Source organism: Microcaecilia unicolor, chromosome 10, assembly GCF_901765095.1.
Source record: "Microcaecilia unicolor chromosome 10, aMicUni1.1, whole genome shotgun sequence".
Lineage (NCBI taxonomy): Eukaryota > Metazoa > Chordata > Amphibia > Gymnophiona > Siphonopidae > Microcaecilia > Microcaecilia unicolor.
In genome coordinates, this window is record NC_044040.1 from 81902374 (window position 1) to 81921872 (window position 19499).

Sequence of the window (19499 nt, forward strand, 5' to 3'; positions counted from 1 at the left end):
TTCAGTGACTACTATCCCTCCATCCTATTTGAGTTTGTCTTCTTCAGTCCCACTCCCAGCCCTTCAGCTCTGAACACAGAACAGAAGTATTTGTTAAGCAATTCCGCCTTAGCTTTATCAGCTTCTATTTATGCCTCCCCTTCACATTTGAGTCTCACAGTGCCACTTTTGCACTTCCTCCTATCACTAACATATCTTAAAAATGTCTTGTTCCCCCCCCACCACCACCACCACCACCACCACATTTTACCGTATTGGCTATTTTTTCTTCCATTTGCATCTTTGCTTTCCTGACAACCATCTTTTCTTAGTTTTCCCAGGATTGTCACCTGTCTTCCTCTTTCTGTGATCTCTTATAGTTTATAAAGGCTAACCTCTTTTTCCTTTCCTTTTCAGCTACTACTTTTTAGAACCAAATCGATCTCCTTTTCATCTTACTTTTATTTATGTTCCTTACAAAAAGGTTTGTTGGCCATACAATAACTCCTTTCAGTTTTGTCCACTGCTTTCCAGCTTCTTCCAGATGTTCCCATCCATCTTGTAATAGAAGTCTATATAAATCCTATATTTTAAAATGAGGCTTTTTATATTAGTAAACATTTATGGTCTGGCCACTTTGGAAATATTTGATTCGGTTCAGATCAAGTGGGGTTAGGGATGCAGACTTCGAATGAGGTCAGATACAAATCATATCTGTCTAGTCAAACTGTTTTCATCTTATATAGTAGTAGTAGTAGTATATGAATTCAGATGGCAGTTGATGGGAGGAGGGTGATTTGTTGTAGCTAACTCATTCATCTCTAATGAATGCATTATTTAGAAGGAATGTCAATCTGTAGGGTGAATCATAGGCTCACTTCCAGCCTATTTGATTCTGCAGCTATTTCTAGTTTAACTTTACAAACTTTGTAGATCGTTTAGCCAGGAGCAAGCAGCATCATTTTAGATATTAGTGGTCCTTTCCTCAGGCTATAACTATCACTGGGATTCCCTGCTGTTTTTAGGCTCTATGAAGCTGAAACAGTATCAAAAATATGTATACATTTTCCAACACTTTAAACCACCTTAGCTAGATTAATATAAAACTGAAATTTGCTAACCTTAGAGCAACCTTGCTAAAAAAATAAACTATAAGTAAATGCAACCTTTAAGGAGACAGATTAAAACACAAATAGCTTGTGAAACTGAGACACATTAACAGACAGGCGTTCCAAATGTAAAGTTTACTGTAATGGATTTAGTTCCCATTATCACTGTCAGTAACATTTACTACAGGGCCAGTGGATTTTTTTCAAAAATATTATTTCATGTGATTTCATGCAGTTTGTTTAATTTTGTATTTGCACCAATTATTATGTGACATATAGCTTTTCATATAAACAACTGTACATTGAGTCTGTTCACAGGAAAGTTTTGTCTTTTTGCTACAAAATTCTTCATATCAATAGAATTTATAATTACAAATTAAAAACAATATATCTTGCAAACTTTGAGATTGTATCTGCATATCAAATAAATATTTCCATGAAAAATTGGAGATAATTTAGGTTTTCACTATTAAATTTGTCATATATTTTACTCTGATACAGATGCTAGAAAGCAAACCACTTTGTAGGCTTTCTATTGCTGTTGAATATCTTTTAATGGATTATAGCAGTGGTTCCCAAACTTTTTCAGCTCGTGGTACTCTTAGAGGGGCATAATCGAACGCGAACGCCCATCTCCATGGGCGTCTATCTCCGAGAACGGGTACGTGAAGGGGTGGGACAAACCGTATTTTCGAAAAAAATGGGTGTCCATCTTTTTTCCGATAATATGGTTTGTGCCAGCCAAATGCATCGGATTTGAGCTGGGTGGTATCGTTTTTCAGCGATAATGGAAACCGAAGGCGCCCAGCTCAAAAACAACCAAATCCAAGGCATTGGGTTGTGGGAGGGACCAGGATTCGTAGTGCACTGGTCCCCCTGACATGCCAGGACACCAACCGGGCACCCTAGGGGGCACTTGTAACAATTAAATAAAACAAAGCAAACTATCTCTGAAGTCCATAGCTCCCTTCCCTTGGGTGCTGAGCCCCCCAAATCCCCCCAAAACCCACTCCCCACAACTCTACACCATTACTATAGCACTTATGGCTAAAGGGGGGGCACCTAGATGTGGGTACAGTGAGTTTTGGGGCCGGTTTGGAGCGCTCCCATTTATCACCACAAGTGTAACAGGTAGTGGGGGGATGGGCCTGGGTCCACCTGCCTGAAGTCCACTGCACCCACTAACAACTGCTCCAGGGACCTGCATACTGCTGTGATGGAGCTGGGTATGACATTTGAGGCTGGCATACAGGCTGGAAAAAAAAAGTTTTTAAAGTTTTTGTTTTGGTTTTTTTTTTGGGTGGGAGGGGATTAGTGACCACTGGGGGAGTCAGGGGTGGTCATCCCAGATTCCCTCCGGTGGTCATCTGGTCATTTAGGGCACTTTTTTGGGACTTGTTCGTGAAAAAAAAGGGTCCAAAAAAGTGACCCATATTCGCGCTAAAAACACCTTTCTTTTTTCGATTATTGGCCGAGGACGCCTATCTCTCCTCGGCCGATAAACACGCCCCAGTCCTGCCTTCACCACACCTCTGACACGCCCCCATCAACTTTGGCCGTTTCCGCGACAGATTGCAGTTGAAGATGCCCAAAATCGGCTTTCAATTATACCGATTTGGACGCCCATGTGAGAAAGACACCCATCTCCCGATTTGGGTCGAAATATGGGCGTCTTTCTCTTTCGAACATAAGCTGGTTAGTGTCTGAGCAATATTTCATGGCACCCCCCCCCCCCCCACCCCCTGGCCACACAGGTCTGCACCCACCCCACCCCCTCCCCACATCATCCCCATAGGAATTGAATGGGCTTCCTCTCATTTGCCACACTGAAAATCGGTAACTTTGTAAAAGAGGTCCTTAGTGATGTTTTTCTGAATTGTTTTAATTGATTTGTTTAGTAAAGTTTTGTAAGTTTGTAAGGGACATAAGCATATAAACATTGAACTTGTTCTCCCAAATTAATTTGCCTCTGGAGAATAAAGAGTGGGTATTTGCTGAATATTATTAAATAAATAATTAAGCAAAATTGTTATTTGGCAAGAGCAGAAAAAGTATTCAAGATATGTTCCACTAATATCCTCTAGTCCAGCCATTGATCCATCCTCAAAAAAATAATTTACTAAAATATATTTACCACTAAAAGTCCTCATATCCACAGAGCTTATTACTACATCCATAATGCAGATATCATTCTTTCCAGTAGATGCTACTTTAAAACTTTTGAAACCTTTGAATGGAGTTTGAAAAGTGTGAACCCAATATCTTGCAAAATTCACCTTTAACTCTAGCCATAAATCTAAGGCAAGCACATTTCATACTCCTTCCTCCATTTTAGTTTCAAAATGTTTCCAATGAAAAGATGTTTTCAATTGTGCAATGCTGCTTTTCCATGTAATTTTAAACCAAGCTCATTCTTATAGGTCAGTCCCCTTTCTTATACTACATATCTACTACTACTACTACTACTTAACATTTCTAGAGCGCTACTAGGGTTACGCAGCGCTGTACAAAATAAACAAAGAAGGACGGTCCCTGCTCAAAGGAGCTTACAATCTAAGTATCTCTTATCTTATCTGAATCTACTCTACTACATATTAAAATGTTTATTTCTCTTCTACCCAGACATACAAGATAATCCTTTAGGTGTAAAGAGACTACAGTACACTCGTATATAATAATCATAGCAGTTATCTTAGTGATATCTAGTACTATAAACATCTTTCTGTACCTCATTCACTTGACTTATGATTACTCCTATCTTAGGTAAAGCTTGAAGTCAAAAGGACTCTGTGTGTGGTACACATGTACAGTTTTTAATGTGCTGTATTAGTTATTCAAAACAAAAGAGTGGAAGACGCCCAGACAAAGTCCAAGATAAAAAGGTTTTTTATTCCTTAAATACAATAGAAATATTCTCTCAGTACAATCTTCACATTCAATTGACAAAAAATCCCAACACAGGCCGTGTTTTGGTACATATGCCTTCCATCAGAAGACCTCAAAATAATGGTAAAAAAAAAAACATAATCGGTTTTGAGCACTAGGTAATAAATGGACAAAGGGAAGAGATAATAAAGAAAACAGGAGAAGAGACCCAAATAAGTGAAATTAACATAAAATATGTGATATGTGTGAAATGTGTAAAACAAATTTGACCCAGTGAATGAAACACCAGTTAATGAAAGAAGTGCAAAAATGATACAGTAAATATGAGCCTAATCAAAATGAATGTGAAAGAACATCAGTGTAATTTACGTATATGAACCTGAAAGACGCTGAAGGAAAGCAACTGCATATGAAAGAACCAAAAACAATAAAACTATCTGTCCAAGTGATACAAATCACAACTACAAGCTGCAAAATGTATGTCAAACACAAGCATGCCATGTGCTAATCTGTGGATACAAAATATACCAATACAGTGAGTAAAGAGGAACTATATATGATACCATGAACATAAAATCAACAATAACCCTGTAAGGAGCAAGATGGTATAAAAAAAAAAAAGAGAACTATGGAATCTAGATGAAGGTATATAAAATACACCTTAAACAAAAATGCTAAGACAAATAACCAGTAAATAAATGTGAATATATGACTCAAAAACTGCACTGTCACAAACAGAAGTTTAAATGAACTCAATAAAAGTGAATATACGTGGGTCTATGCATTTAATTATGATTAAATAAAGTGCAAACTATGAATTACTAATGCAGCTAACAGGTACACATAATGCTCGAATAAATTATTGCTCCGATCACAAAAAAACACATCTTGACAAAATGCGACAAGGAACCTCTTGAGGAGGAGAGGAAGTCCGAAACTATAACATAAAGTATATAAATAGAGAGAGATAAATCATACCTTAATCACAGAGGAAAATGTGCATAAAGCATAGCTGATAACATCCATGTAAAGGTCGGCAAGGAATGATATATGTAAATAGCAAAAGAAATTGTGCATTTGATGGCATGCCAAGACATATTAATGAAAGGAACAACTATAAACACCAAGACCTGAGTCTGGAGAATGTTGTGGAGAAAGTAATAGGACAGTGTATGTTTAAAAAAAAAATCTAATTCTGGTGTTTTGAAGTGACTGTATGATTCTAACCAGTGATGACTAAGAGATGCAGACAAACCGTGCCTATCAGACTACAAACTTTATCCTTCTCAAAGTGCAACATTGAGTTCTAAATACCAAAAAAGAAGAAAATTATGCATAAGTTAAACAGGACATGAAGGTGAAATTGAAACATATTTTTTAGGCCAATGGTAAAGATGATTTTTTCTTTAACTGAACACGCAAGGAACCGTGCATGTAGTTAATAGAGGCTCCACAGTGAAGTTTTACAAAAATGAGATGTGAGGCAAAGTGAGAACATATAGAGTGGAGGATTAGTTAGTGCAGCGGACTTTGATTCCAGCATCCTGGGTTCAATTCTCACTTCAGCTCCTTGTGACCTTGGGCAAGTCACTTAACTCTCCATTGCCTCAGGTACAGAAACCAAGATTCTCTGTCCCTAAAGTGCCTGCTTATAATGTGTGATTGTTTTCCGCCTTGACCTTGTTGGTTAAGCTGATTATAAATGCCAGAACTGTATTAGTTAGTTACGTAGTAGTTGATAGCACAAAACAACAAATAGTCCCGTCTGGTCTGCTTATATATTCTTCTCCACACTGCAAGCAAAAATCCCAGCTGCCAGGCATAGAAGCTTGACCACTTACTGTCTCAAATATCACTCCTCATCATCATTCAAATCCCAGTAGATGCTACACTTAATACAACCATTCACCCTTTTCCCCAATATGTACCACAACCAAGCCCTGCAATAATCCAAGTGGCATACCTAATTATACCGTTGCCTGAAAGTTCAGTCTTTGATGACCCTTTGACCTTGCTGAACAATACACTGCCACCAGCAACCTATCAGTTTGACCTATTTCATTTCTAGGCAGTTGCAGCCATCGGATGCCAGCCTTAACCCATGGTCTGCAGTATAGCTGGATTGCTTCCTTTCTCCCACCCATTGTTTTGTCGATATCACTTCTTGTTTTTGACAGTGAAGGAAGAGTTCATTGTTTACAATTCTACAACCTCTCATTCCTGTCCTACTACTATTATAGAATATAACAGCCAACAAGATCTTCTAATGCCATCTATGTGCACAATTTCACTACTGATGCAATGCCTCAAACCCCAGCTTATCTTTGTTCTTCCCTGATTTCTTCAAGAATCTCTTCCTTCTCTTGGCAGATTGATATCCAAGTATACTTTGAATTGCAGCCCCTGCTTTTAGAAAGATCTCCCCCTTATCATGACATCTTGCTCCCTCCTCAGCAGTGGCCTCCATTAACTGTGGGGATTATTTGCAGCCTGATTGTCCTTCTCAAAGTTCTTTAGAAATGGGGTTTTCATCATGGAAGAGGGAAGACTCTGCAAGGAGTTGCCAGTCACAAATTCTTAAGTACTGTTCCTCCTTTTGTTCCTCTACTGGCATGCATGCAACGGATCTCAAAGGAACTGGCAGTTCTTCCAGCCTCATTAAAATCACCAAATTGGTTAGAGCCCTGATCTGGAATCTAGAGCCTCAGCACAGACACTGGATGCCAAAAAGTGACAAGTTTGCATCTGTACAATTTGAGGCCCCTACAAGGAAGAAAAGGAGTGCTGACTCCTGACTCATTCCTTGCACTTCACCCTGCAATTAAAGGTAGCAAACATTGACCCCTCAGGAGCTCAGAGCTGGTACAGCCATCTGGCAGCCTTCTTGGATCCCTCCCTTCCCTTATTTAATCACTTCTAATCCACCTATCAAACATCCTAGGTGGGGTACAATCATCATAAACAATGCCATACAAAGATTCTAATTTTGGTCTGATCACATGATGTTTCATTATACAGTATATCACCAGATAAGTCACAGGAGTAATTCCTAGCTAGCATAAGGAAAGGTAGTGACAGCTTCGAGCAAACAGTAAGACCAATATTTGAGTGGCTTTCTCATGTTTTCAAGATTTGACTGGGAGAGGGTTGCAGTTTTGGGATAAGCTGTTCTCAAAACGTATCCAATCCAAAAATTTTTCCCCTAGGTCAGCGGTTCTCAACAAGTATATCAGGACACACTAGTTTGTCCCCAAACTCTGACAGGAATCAAGCCCATGCTTAAGAACCACATGTGCCTACAGGCTGGGGATGGGGAGAGCAAAAAGCACAAAGCCAGATACTTGAAATTCCCAGAACCACTCCCTAATTCTCCTCCACTGATGACTGTTGCCACCAGCCCAAGTTTGAAAGGTTGCAGGTCTGTTCCCCTCCCCCATCCTTGAGTTTAAATAGTATTGATGTTGTTTGATTCTGATTCTGGATATGCATTAGTGTTTCAAGACCCATCCAGAAATACAATTGCATGTGTGTGTGTTGTTGTTTTTTGCAGCACCTGATGGAGCACTGCAATGCCTAGAAGCAAAGCAGTTTATACACTCTATTCCCCCCCCCCCCCCCCCCCCCCGTTCAACCAAATGGCCAAGTTATTCTCAATCATTGAACTTCAAAGAGAGAGGCTCCATAACCTGAGTTAAATTTACATAAGTCTGCAGAATAACATTTCATTATGCATCTACCCTAGTCATTGAGCTAATTCCACATGAGATAATGATTTTGTTAAAAAAAATATCTAAAGCAGTGTTGTTAAGATTCTAAAGTATATTTTACGTCTTAATTGTAGAATATGAACCCATAGAAGCTATAGCCAAATTTGATTACATTGGAAGATCTGCACGAGAATTGTCCTTCAAAAAGGGGGCTTCTCTGCTTTTATATCATCGAGCATCTGAAGACTGGTGGGAAGGAAGGCATAATGGTATTGATGGACTGGTACCTCACCAGTACATAGTGGTGCAAGATATGTAAGTACTGAACTGCAATGCTGGCTAATTTGCATGTCATAACTAAAACCTTGGGGTCAATATTCAGCCATTGTGGTCGGCATTTTTGTTTTTTAAATACCAGTGGCAGCAATCAAAAAGTATCTGGATATTCAGCACCACTAACCAGACAAGGTGGTCAGTGCCAAAATGTATCTGGATAGTGGCATATAATCTGCTATCTGGATAACTTACCTGGATAACTTAGGGTAGCCTAATACCTGTCTTAAGTTATCCAGATAGCAAACTGAATATTGCCACTATCTGGATAAGTTCCTGGGCAGTGCAGAGGTAGTCTGTATAGATATTTAGAGGCACTGTCCAGATAGTGCCTCTGATTATCCTGCTGAGCAGCACTTATCCAGATAGCAAATGTTGTTATTCAGATAAGTGCTTTTGAATATTGACCCATCAGTGGTTACAGCAACAGACTGTAAACCAGGGAAGCTAGGATACAAATCTGACTTCTTTTGCCAAAGCTTCTGACCTCGAGCAGGTCACTTAACCCTCTTTGGGTACCAGCTTAGAGCTGGCTTTACTAATTTGCACTACTTTGAATTAACATGAGTTATTAGTAAATAGACTTCATTGAAAGTTATGGGATCTGCATTAAATAACACATTTTAAAATATTAGCACATCAGTAAATGTAGCTTGTACGTTGTAAGCCATCTTGGGCAAGGAATTACCTGCTATGTCTTACTGTAATGCACTTTGACATCAGATTGGAAAGGCGAGTAATAAAATGTAAAATCCAAATCAGTAATGTCTTGGAGGACAGGCAGGATATGAGTGTTTACAATTGGGTGATATCACCTGATAGAGCCTGGCATGATGAGATTTATTACAGAGCTTCACAGATTTGTAGAGCTTTCTAGTAGGTAGGGCTACATAAGTGTGGAAGTACAGCAAACAGGAAGGGGAACCTCTATGGAGAAGAAAGTCAAGACAGGGTAATTCATAGGGTCCTTGACCTGGTGCTTTGAATAAAAGGATTTTCATGCAAAGTCTCCTGAGTTGGTTTGTCATTTTGTCGGCCTCTACTTAATTGTAGGGCATAATTGTGCAGAGCCACATCAGTTCCCCTTTTTCCATGGGCTGTCCAGAAATATTTTCTGTCTGCTGGTTTTTTTTAGTGCTTAAAAGTAAATAAATTGTTAGCTCATATTCATCTCAATTTTGTTCTTTTTAGTACTCCCTACTTAGATTGTTGGCAAATTTTGTACCGGTTTTCAGTGCAGTGGGTAGCATCAGTTAGAGGTTTTTAATCATCAAATTCATTTTATTCTGCATTGGCTATTTTTTCCCAATGTCCAGAAAAATTACCAGTTTCAAAAAGCAGGCAATCCGGCAGGCCCATATTAGACATAGATACACATAATTGGTGACTGGGCCACCTCAGGCCTGATTGCAAAGAGTCAAATACCAAAAAGTTGTAACTAGGCATTTGTCCATTAACAACAAAAGTAGCTTAGTTCAACCCAGGTGCTTCAGCATTGGAAACATCAAATTCGAGGGAGGCAGGAGCTACACTAGAAGTTGGTGGTGCATTGGGATTGATATTCCTCAATGCAGGCATCAGTAGAGGAACCAACCATCATTAAATAACTTGTCTACTTCCTTGTAATTTGCTTTAAGCTTGAATTTGGGAAGGCAACTAATACAATCTCAAATCCAAATCTAAAGTCATGCCCTAAAAATGTGAACAGTTTTGCTGTAGCTAGCTCTAGCATCAAAGGATCCCAGGGCCAAGCAGCAAGCAAAGACAGAGTTGTTAGCATTGGTCCTTGTTAGAGCAAGATTCCAAACGAAGGTAGATCTTGACAGCCATCATTTTTCCCAAGGCCCTTTTTATAATGGACTGCTTTTCATTCTCTTCTACTTTTGGAGGTACTACAGCAGATTACATGAGCCTAAATATACTTTAAATGACCCAAGAAGACATCATGATGACTCCCATGTTCCACTCCATGTTGGCACAGCAGATTACATAAGCCTAAATATACTTTAAATGACCCAAGAAGACATCATGATGACTCCCATGTTCCACTCCATGTTGGCACAGCAGATTACATAAGCCTAAATATACTTTAAATGACCCAAGAAGACATCATGATGACTCCCATGTTCCACCCCATGTTGGCACAATCACAAAAAGAGGGTCATAGCGCACGACACAAGGTCAAAATCGAAAAACATCACTAAAGGCTCTCAAGATTGGGATAAAAAGTAGTCCTTTATTTGCTAGTCTATGAGCAAAGGACTAGCAAATATATGTATCCCAATCTTGAGGACCACTCCATGTTGGCATCATCAAAAAGTTACAATTGACACTGATGCCATTATTTTAAAAACATATCCAAGTGCAAATAGTAGCATTTACATGTGTATATTGTATGCACATATAAATACTGGTTTCAGAAAGCCACCACTATTTTATACATTTATTTTGTTACATTTGTACCCCGCGCTTTCCCACTAATGGCAGGCTCAATGCGGCTTACATGGGGCAGTGGAGGGTTAAGTGACTTGCCCAGAGTCACAAGGAGCTGCCTGTGCCTGAAGTGGGAATCGAACTCAGTTCCCCAGGACCAAAGTCCACCACTCTAACCACTAGGCCACTCCTCCAACTGGAGAGTCACACCAGGCAGAGATTTCAAGGAGGTGTGGTTTGAGTGGAACTAAAATCTACATGTGTGTTTCCCATTTTACAACAGGAATACACATGTAAGAGGAAATATTTCCACATTGGAATTTACACCAGCTCAAAGGCACACATAAGTTATTTTACAAGTGCTCGTTTTGGCCATAACTTTACACAAGTGTTTAAGAGTCATTCTCCTTAATTCCATGTAGTTTATTTCCTCCTCCAAACTAAAATTAAGGGGAAATTGTGGCCTTAATACTTAATTGGTGGCACTTATACATGTAGGTGTATTAAATGGGGAAGCCACATGTGGAAGTAACTTGATGACATGGCATAACATAGTAAGTGACGGCAGATAAAGACCTGAATGGTCCATCGAGTCTGCCAAACGGTCTCATTCATTCTCAATTCTAGATTAAATCAACAGTGAACGTAATATTATATACTTGATGTAAGTGCCAACAGCTTCATGTGGAAATTGCTGGTTCCAGGCCATGAGAAGCACTGTTCAAGAGGAAGAAACACATTTTTGGAGACATTGCCTTTGAATAAATACAAAAAAGTTAGATATGAGTGTGGATCATGTTGAGATAGTTGGGACTAACTCCTTGGCATATCTCAATATGAGACAAGCCCAGAGGACCATGCATGATACTATCCAAATAGCCCAACAGCTCATAGATCTGGAAATTGATACTCAAAGCTCATTATTGCCCAAGACAAATCTAGTTCCCACTTCTTTGTAAGTTGCCCACAACCTTAATCACGCATAATCAAGGAACTCCTGTTACATTTCATCATCAGGTCCTTGGCCCTAACAGCCTAAATGTTGAGAGGATAACGAGTTTATAGAGCCAACCTGAGAAAGTCTCTCAGATTCATCTGGCTTCTAGGAGACACTCTTCTAGAACGTCTTAAAATTGTAAGTGGAAGAGGTTTGTTTCTGGTGTAATGGAAAAGCCCTAGACCCGTTTTTCTGCCCCACCCCAACATTTCTTGAATAACTTTCACCACCATGCATAAGGTAGCCTCATCTCTTCTATATAGCCTTTAGCTGTTCATTTTATGCAGGGCTTACTTTGGACCTTATTGTAGTACTGACCCAACTGTTGAAAGCTCCCTGTGAGCCACTGGATTCCTCTCAGCTTAAGTTCTTATATTTGGTGGTTGCCTCTTTGGTACACCAGGACAGTAAGCTCCAGTCCTCAGTTAAGGGAAGCCCACAGAGTTTGAATATTACACCCTAACTGATAAAATAAATGAATGTAATATTTTAGCATTGTGGATCATAATTGTTTGTATTTTATTTGCGCTGTTTATTTTCTCTCACCAGTAAGTGCTGAAAAATCTAAATGTTGAATTTCAATGGTGGCTCAATAAATTGTAAAATCATAGGAACATTTTAAGAATGACACTAGCATCACTGCTGCTTTATTTTAGGGATGATACATTCTCAGACACTTTAAGCCAGAAGGCAGACAGTGAAGCTAGCAGTGGGCCAATAACAGAAGACAAATCCTCCTCCAAGGATATGAACTCTCCAACTGATCGACATCCAGACTTATTTTTAGCAAGGTAAGTTTGAGATAGCAAGCGTGTTTCCCTGCTATTTTGGTACAAGCAGCTTATTTCTGTAAATTTTCAAGCTGTGAAAACAAATTCTCTTACTAAGGTAATGTTCTCCCTGCTGTTGTCTTAGACAAAGGAGGAGAGCAGAACCTCCACCACCTACCAGACGTCCAGGCAGGATCAGTGACAGCCACTGCCCAGTGCACCCTCCAAATTCTTTCAACAGCAGTTCAGTAGAGATGGGTTCTCCCAATATGGCAAGTCACTGCAGTCCACGAAGCCTCCTGCAAAACCGCAACATCAACACCGATAGCCCAGAAAGGAGGCGCAGACCTGCCCATGGCAGCCTTACCAATATCAGCAGGCAGGATTCACTGAAGAAGATAGACAGTCCTCCTATTAGAAGATCTACATCCTCAGGACAGTATACAAGTTTCAATGACCATAAACCACTGGACCCAGAGAGTATTGCTCAGGTTTGTGGGGGTAATGGGAAAGGCTTCATTATCTTAATGAAAAATCTGCCAGCAATCTGTAATGATACTAATGTCTTATAACTGATCCACTCAGTAGGAAGAAGAAATATTTCTAAAAAGCATGCTGTTCATTATTCAGATGTTGATAACATACACTGAGGCAGAATAATGAATCCCTGTGGAAGGAAAAAAAATATCAAACTACAGCAAATCATGCCTAACTGACCATTTTACAAAGGAGCTATCATGATATCTCACAGTGAGATATACCATCTTCAGTTGGATTTGAATGCAAATGATAGTCTGTCCTTTTTTGTATCCCAAGGTTGCACCTGTATAGTCGTTGAAGAAAAGACTGCCTTAAAATAAGTAAATCTTATATACTGAACGTTTGCCTAAAGAATATCAGTTCTAACTACACAATTACAAACTGCTGTGCTTCATACAGCTTGTTGATTTTAGAGGTGAGGGACTTCAGATTCCCGCACTTTCTTCCCAGTGCGGTAACCAGCAGGAATCCTCACTAGTCTTTCTCCTTCTGTTAAATGCTTAAACTCCTATTTTTTTAACATTTTTTTTTTGTATTTTTATATAGGAATTAGCACTTATCTTGTACGGGGCGTTTTCTACGGGCTTTTTTGTAGGTTCGCTCTACAGCGAGCTCCTGTTTCGCTGTCGCTTCATTACGAGCCGAATCCCCGATACTCGAGCCATGTGGACAAAAAGTAAATTACTTATGCTGTGTGAAGCTCCCCATGTAGTCATGTACTCACTTGATTTTTGGGTATTTTCCTGCCATTACCTCTCTCCCTGTTAACCGCTTTCCTCTATCGCCCTGTTCAAAAATTGGCGCTTACCAGCTGGTTCTTAAAGCAGTGACTACTTCCGGTTTCAACTAATACTCTCCTTTTTGAAGGGAATTCCCTATCTGTCACTGAATATACATACTCTTACAATCCAATCCCTACTTCTGCCCAATTTACAGAAATGCTTTCCATTCTACCCTACTGTTCATTCCCATCGGGACCAAGGACCTTAATTTATATATCCACCATTGTTCTTTACGTATTAATTTTCTGTCTCCCCCCCCCCCCTCCCCCCGTATCGACTTAGGTATGTGGTCTAACACAGTACACCTATATTCAGAAAATTTATGCTTTTTCTCTATGCTGTGCACTACTATCGGTGCCTCTAAACGCTGGTATTTTAAATTGTGCTTGTGATCGCTCAGTCTTTGTTTCAGAGCTCTCGTGGTCTTCCCAACGTACATTTTTTCACATTTGCACGTCAAGACATACACTACGTGTGTGGTGTCACAGTCCATATTGTAACTGAGTTTGTATTTCTTCTTATCCAGGGGATTAATGAATTCATCACCTTGGGTCATGATGGAACAGAATTTGCACTTTCCACATGCTTTGTGACCATTCAAATGGAAAGTATTTCTGTGAATTGGGCAGAAGTAGGGATTGGATAGTAAGAGTATATATATTCAGTGACAGATAGGGAATTCCCTTCAAAAAGGAGAGTATTAATTGAAACCGAAAGTAGTCACCGGTTTAAGAACCAGCTGGTAAGCGCCAATTTTTGAACATGGCGATAGAGGAAAGCGGTTGACAGGGAGAGAGGTAATGGCAGGAAAATACCCAAAAATCAAGTGAGTACATGACTTCACACTGCATAAGTAATTTACTTTTTGTCCACATGGCTCGAGTATCGGGGATTCGGCTTGTAATGAAGTGACAGCGAAACAGGAGCTCGCTGTAGAGAGAACCTACAAAAAAGCCCGTAGAAAACGCCCCGTACAAGATAAGTGCTAATTCCTATATAAAAATACAAAAAAAAAATGTTAAAAAGTAGGAGTTTAAGCATTTAACAGCGGGAGAAAGACTAGTGAGGATTCCTGCTGGTTACCGCACTGGGAGGCAAAGTGATCCAGCGGCACAGCAGAGCGGTGCTTTTCCACATTAAGGGAAACAGCACCGGGAATCTGAAGTCCCTCACCTCTAAAATCAACAAGCTGTATGAGGCACAGCAGTTTGCAATTGTGTACTTAAAATAAGTAAGAAAATTATCTACTGAAATATTGCTTTTCCTGTCATAAGGAGTAGAGAAATTTGCTTAGTAGGGAAAGCTACTATTTTCAAATGGGGTTAGCACTCTCTTGGTTTTCTGTGCTAGTACATTAATCTTCTATGACTGTCATTACTTGTGCCCTCATGCATAATATATGATTTATTCTTGGGCAGTTATCAGGTGGCAGACTTCAAAAGTCAGAGAGGCCATTCCTTAAATTTATACATCAGTAAAATTCTAACTGGTAAAACATTGATATGCCTTCTATAAGTTTGTCATCTTTGCTAGAGAAATGTGTTTGAATAGTTACCTCCTGTCATACTGATGGAAAAATTTAAACTGTGCCTTTTCTTCATCACAAAATGACAAGAGGCTGATTTAAAATGTGGAAGGTTTACTGCTGATGATGGCAATAAATTAAATGAGAGTACAAACTGGTATTCTGAGGTATCTAGGACCGTGAAATAGTATTTGATTAGTACTTAACAAAAAATCTATTGTTATAAAGGATTTTAAAATGGGATACAATAGCATAGCCAGACAGCAATTTTGGGTGGGCCTAGGAGCAGAATGAGTGGGCATAAAATATCCTCTCTGTCCCCCTTCCCCCCCCCCCCCAGCACATCCCTCAACTCACAATATAAATACCTGACCTGGTGGGAAACCCCAAACCCTGCCAGCAGAAGACCTCCTCCAATCTCCAAAGGCACCCAGAATGCCTTGTCAGCAGCAGCTTTCTTGAACTGGCACTTAGTGCATGCCCACACGTACATGTGCAAAAACTGAGCATAGGCAAAGTGCCAACATCAGATGCTGGCATCTCGTGCTTGAAGAGTTTTTGCACATATGTAAAAAGTGAGACTGCAGTAGGTGCTGGTTCAGGAACTCTTCCACCGCCTTCGGAGTGCTAGAGAAGGTCTTCAGCTAATGATAATTGGGGATCCCTGCCAGTTATAGTAGGCTACTGGGTGGGCTTGAGCCGAAAGTTGGTGGGTCCGTGGCTATGCCACTGGTGGGGGTAGTACAGAAAAGCAATAAAATCTAGAAGGAACACAATACCAACATATCTTAAATCCTAGATGCTGGGCAGTCATGTTTTAGAAGAAGCATTGGAAAAGGGAGTGATGGTTGCACTAGAACCATGTAGGCTTTATAAGTATATTGGAGTTTGAGGCAAGGTTTGAAAGTGGAGGGAGGAAGAACCGTCCAACAAGGAAATTGTATTCCAGAGATGAGAAGCCCAATTTTCTGTAGGTCATTTAGGTCAGAAAAGGGATGTTGAAGTTCACAATTGAATTTCAACTTCAAAGGGATGTTGAAGTTCACAATTTTCAGCTTACTTTGCAAAAAACTCACTGAGTCTTTTGAAAAAAATTTTTTACAAAGCTGCAGTACAAATGTGTTGGTATAATGACACATTGCAGAAACAGCCTTTTCATAAAACAAAAACACAGTCAAACAAAAAGCATCATCATTTGTGGCTTTGTATGTGTAAATGCCAGCACTTACGTGTGTAATTTTTCTACCTACATGTGTAAGTACCTGATTTTGCAAAACTGCACATCCAAGAGGAGCCAATCAAAGAGCCAAGCTGCAAAATGCATTTTTCTATATTTATTTTTCTGAGGTGATATATATACCTGAGAGGTAAGCACAGTTGCCCCCTCAGTCATTCTGGGAAACAAGCAGTCCAAAAAAGCAGTTATCTAACACTTATGCATGATTTGGAGAAGGTGTAAAGTCCACCCATAGCACATCCCCTTGAAATTCCTACATGCTGTGGGTATACTTATGTAAAGAGTGAATTTTCTAAAAATCACTAGTTACACGTGTAATTCAGCATTTTACATGTGTTAATAGTGTCTAGCCCCTCTAAAATGACTTCCAAATGTATGTAGAGAAAATCCGTGGAGTTGGAGAGTGCTGGGGAGGGTTTATAACATGTGGCACATGAGAGTAGCAGAGAATATTAAAAATAAATCAGAGTTCAGTGTGAGGTTAGTGGTAAAAAATAGAGTTTGAAGTAAAAAAGGAGGTGAGGAGAGAATTAAGAATAGGGACCAAAGTTTCAGGACCAGAACAAAATTCTGATCAGTCTTCTGTATTTCTTGAAGAGGAGACAGGTAGAAAGGGCAGAAGGGAGCTTAATAGGAGACACAATGAACTTGCTTTAACAAAGGGCTATATCCTTCTCTACCCTAAATCAGGTGTTCTCAACCCAGTAAGACACACTCAGCCAGTAAGTTTTCAGGAAACCCACAATGAATTTGCATGTGATAAATTTGCATGAACAACCTTCATTGTATGCATATTTATCTCATTACTGGCGGGATGTGTCCCAAGGACTGGGTTGAGAACCTCTGCCCTACAACAATAAAGAGTGTTCCAATTATTTTCATCTTTATTATTGAAAGGTCTGCTTGCTAGAGATGTAAATAAAATTCACATCAGTCCACGTATTCAATAGGATTTCAGGTTAATATCTGGAATTTAACAAGCTAGATGTCACATTTTAGAATATTCTTGGTGATATTTTGAGAATAAATACTTTGTCACCACTTAAGGATCTTAAGGATTCTTTTTTTTTTAAGAGTACACATGGCTACAGTAACTTCATAAAGCACTAGTGATAACAAGTATAACTATATTAGTGATCCATATTCCAAATCTCTTGAAAAATATATGCAGGCAACTAGCCAAAAAATATTTCTGTTCTGGCAAAGAATTATGATAATGCACAAAATATGTTTGAAGTTATCATGGCTCAACCTACACACTCATATAACAGGATAAACATCTTAGCAGTATTTTTAAATAGGATCCTGTTCAGTGTTAGTTCTTCACTTTGTACTTTGTCAGTGAAAGCCATTAATAATGATAAGCTTACTAGTTAATGTCAACAGAGCTTGGGTTTAAAAAGTTGAATTCAGTTTTGGTTCAGCTGCTTTGAATGTCAAACAGAAAAGATTTGTCTTTTCTAAAACAGCATTGCCATGCAGTGCACCGTGAGCTGACCTGTAGATTTTCCGCTGTTTCCATTCTCATAAACAGGATATTGAAGAGACGATGAACACAGCCCTGAATGAGCTCCGTGAGCTGGAACGCCAGAGCTCTGCTAAACATGCCCCTGATGTGGTGCTGGATACCTTGGAACAGATTAAGAATTCCCCCACTCCAGCAGCCTCAACAGAATCACTGAGCTCCCTTCACAATGTGATGCTGAGGAGTACTGAGCCACAGATCCGACGCAGCACCAGCACTTCTAGTGACACCATGAGTACCTTCAAGCCTATGGTGGCACCCAGAATGGGAGTTCAGCTGAAACCACCTGCTTTAAGGCCGAAACCTATCATTCTTCCTAAAACCAACCCTGGCATAGGACCTCCTCCTCCTTCACAGGGTCCAACGGACAAATCTTGTACTATGTGAAAACCGTGCAAGATACTTGGGGCAGAAAGAGGGGGTCCCACAACATCAATAGTTTGTGTTTGAAACTGGAGTTGTTTGGTTTTCATTGTTTTACCATGTAATGTCTGAAACTAGTTACATTTAACAAGGGCATTTTTGTTTGTTTGTTTGTTTAACTGGACTTTTATATGTTATGTTCAACAAAAGATAAACACAGAGTCTTATTTTCTAAAGAAAATCTTCTGCTGTTGACTGGGTTGACTTACTATAGTCAATTGCACAAGCTTCATTGCAAAGTGCACAACTTTAGGATGCCAGATATAGAAAAATAACCATTGTTTACTGTACAGGCACTGGAAGCAGAGCATTTCCAAATAAAAGAGAGAAGCTAAAATTTACCACTTAAACATAGTTATTTTTACAAAAAAAAAAAAAAAAAGAGCAAAGGCAAAAAAGCATCCAGTACATGCATTTCCCACCTTAGTTCAAAAGCAGAAAAGAGCTTTTAACAACATACCAGATATATAAGAAGAAAAACAAAAATCAAATAAAACAAAAGTTATTTGTAATTGATAATTATTTTGCATATATATGTTAATATGAAATATTTTGACATACGCATACTAATTTTTATGACTATGTATTGCCAAAGTAATGAATGGTTCTAATAGCCGTATTGGAGGAAAACTGGATTCTTTGCAGGTTGTGTGTATCTTAGTCCGACAAAGCAAAAAGGAGTAGGAATGACCAGATAGATGTTCCAGGAACAATATTAACAAGACCTTTATTTATAAATGCTCAATCCCAAATTTAAAAAACAAGTAACGTACGTAAGCTTGATTAAAAGCAAGACCCCACATAGACTGTGTTTCTGCAACAGGCGTTATCAGGGGTCCTATAACACACTGCATTAAATACACACAGGGAACTTAGAACATGCAACTCGCAGCAAAATATCTTGTCATCTCACTAGTGTACCATCCTAGCTATCGAGATTATTTTTTGTGGCGTCATTACAGGTTGTTTTTTGTGACGTTATTGCAAGTTCTTATCATGCTGTATGCTTTTTTTTTGCACTATCCCAATTCATTGTGTATATTTAATGCATCATGGTACTTGGGAAAGGCTTGTTAGCTGAAACATGAACCATGTAGGGTCTGCTTATTTTTACAATTTGGGATTGAGCATTTGTTAATAAAGGACTTGTTAATTTTGTTCCACAACATCTAGTCATTCCTACTCCTTTTCTTTTTTTTTTTTTTTTGGGGGGGGGGGGGTCCATTGGTATTCTGTGGGATTGTTTGGTTTTC

The 19499-nt window shown here is 39.3% G+C and overlaps 1 protein-coding gene across 2 annotated transcripts in view; it reads left to right on the plus strand.

Annotated features, from left to right (window-relative positions):
* SRGAP1 (SLIT-ROBO Rho GTPase activating protein 1) overlaps positions 1–18675 on the plus strand; it is a 469248-nt gene extending 450573 nt beyond the window's left edge. For both annotated transcript variants that reach the window (XM_030216376.1, XM_030216377.1), the window contains exons 19-22: positions 7816–7996; positions 12101–12235; positions 12360–12705; positions 17833–18675. In XM_030216376.1, coding sequence (XP_030072236.1) covers positions 7816–7996; positions 12101–12235; positions 12360–12705; positions 17833–18210 — 1040 coding nt within the window. In that variant the 3' untranslated portion in view covers positions 18211–18675. The remainder of the gene's footprint in view (positions 1–7815; positions 7997–12100; positions 12236–12359; positions 12706–17832) is intronic.
* Positions 18676–19499: the final 824 nt, after the last annotated feature.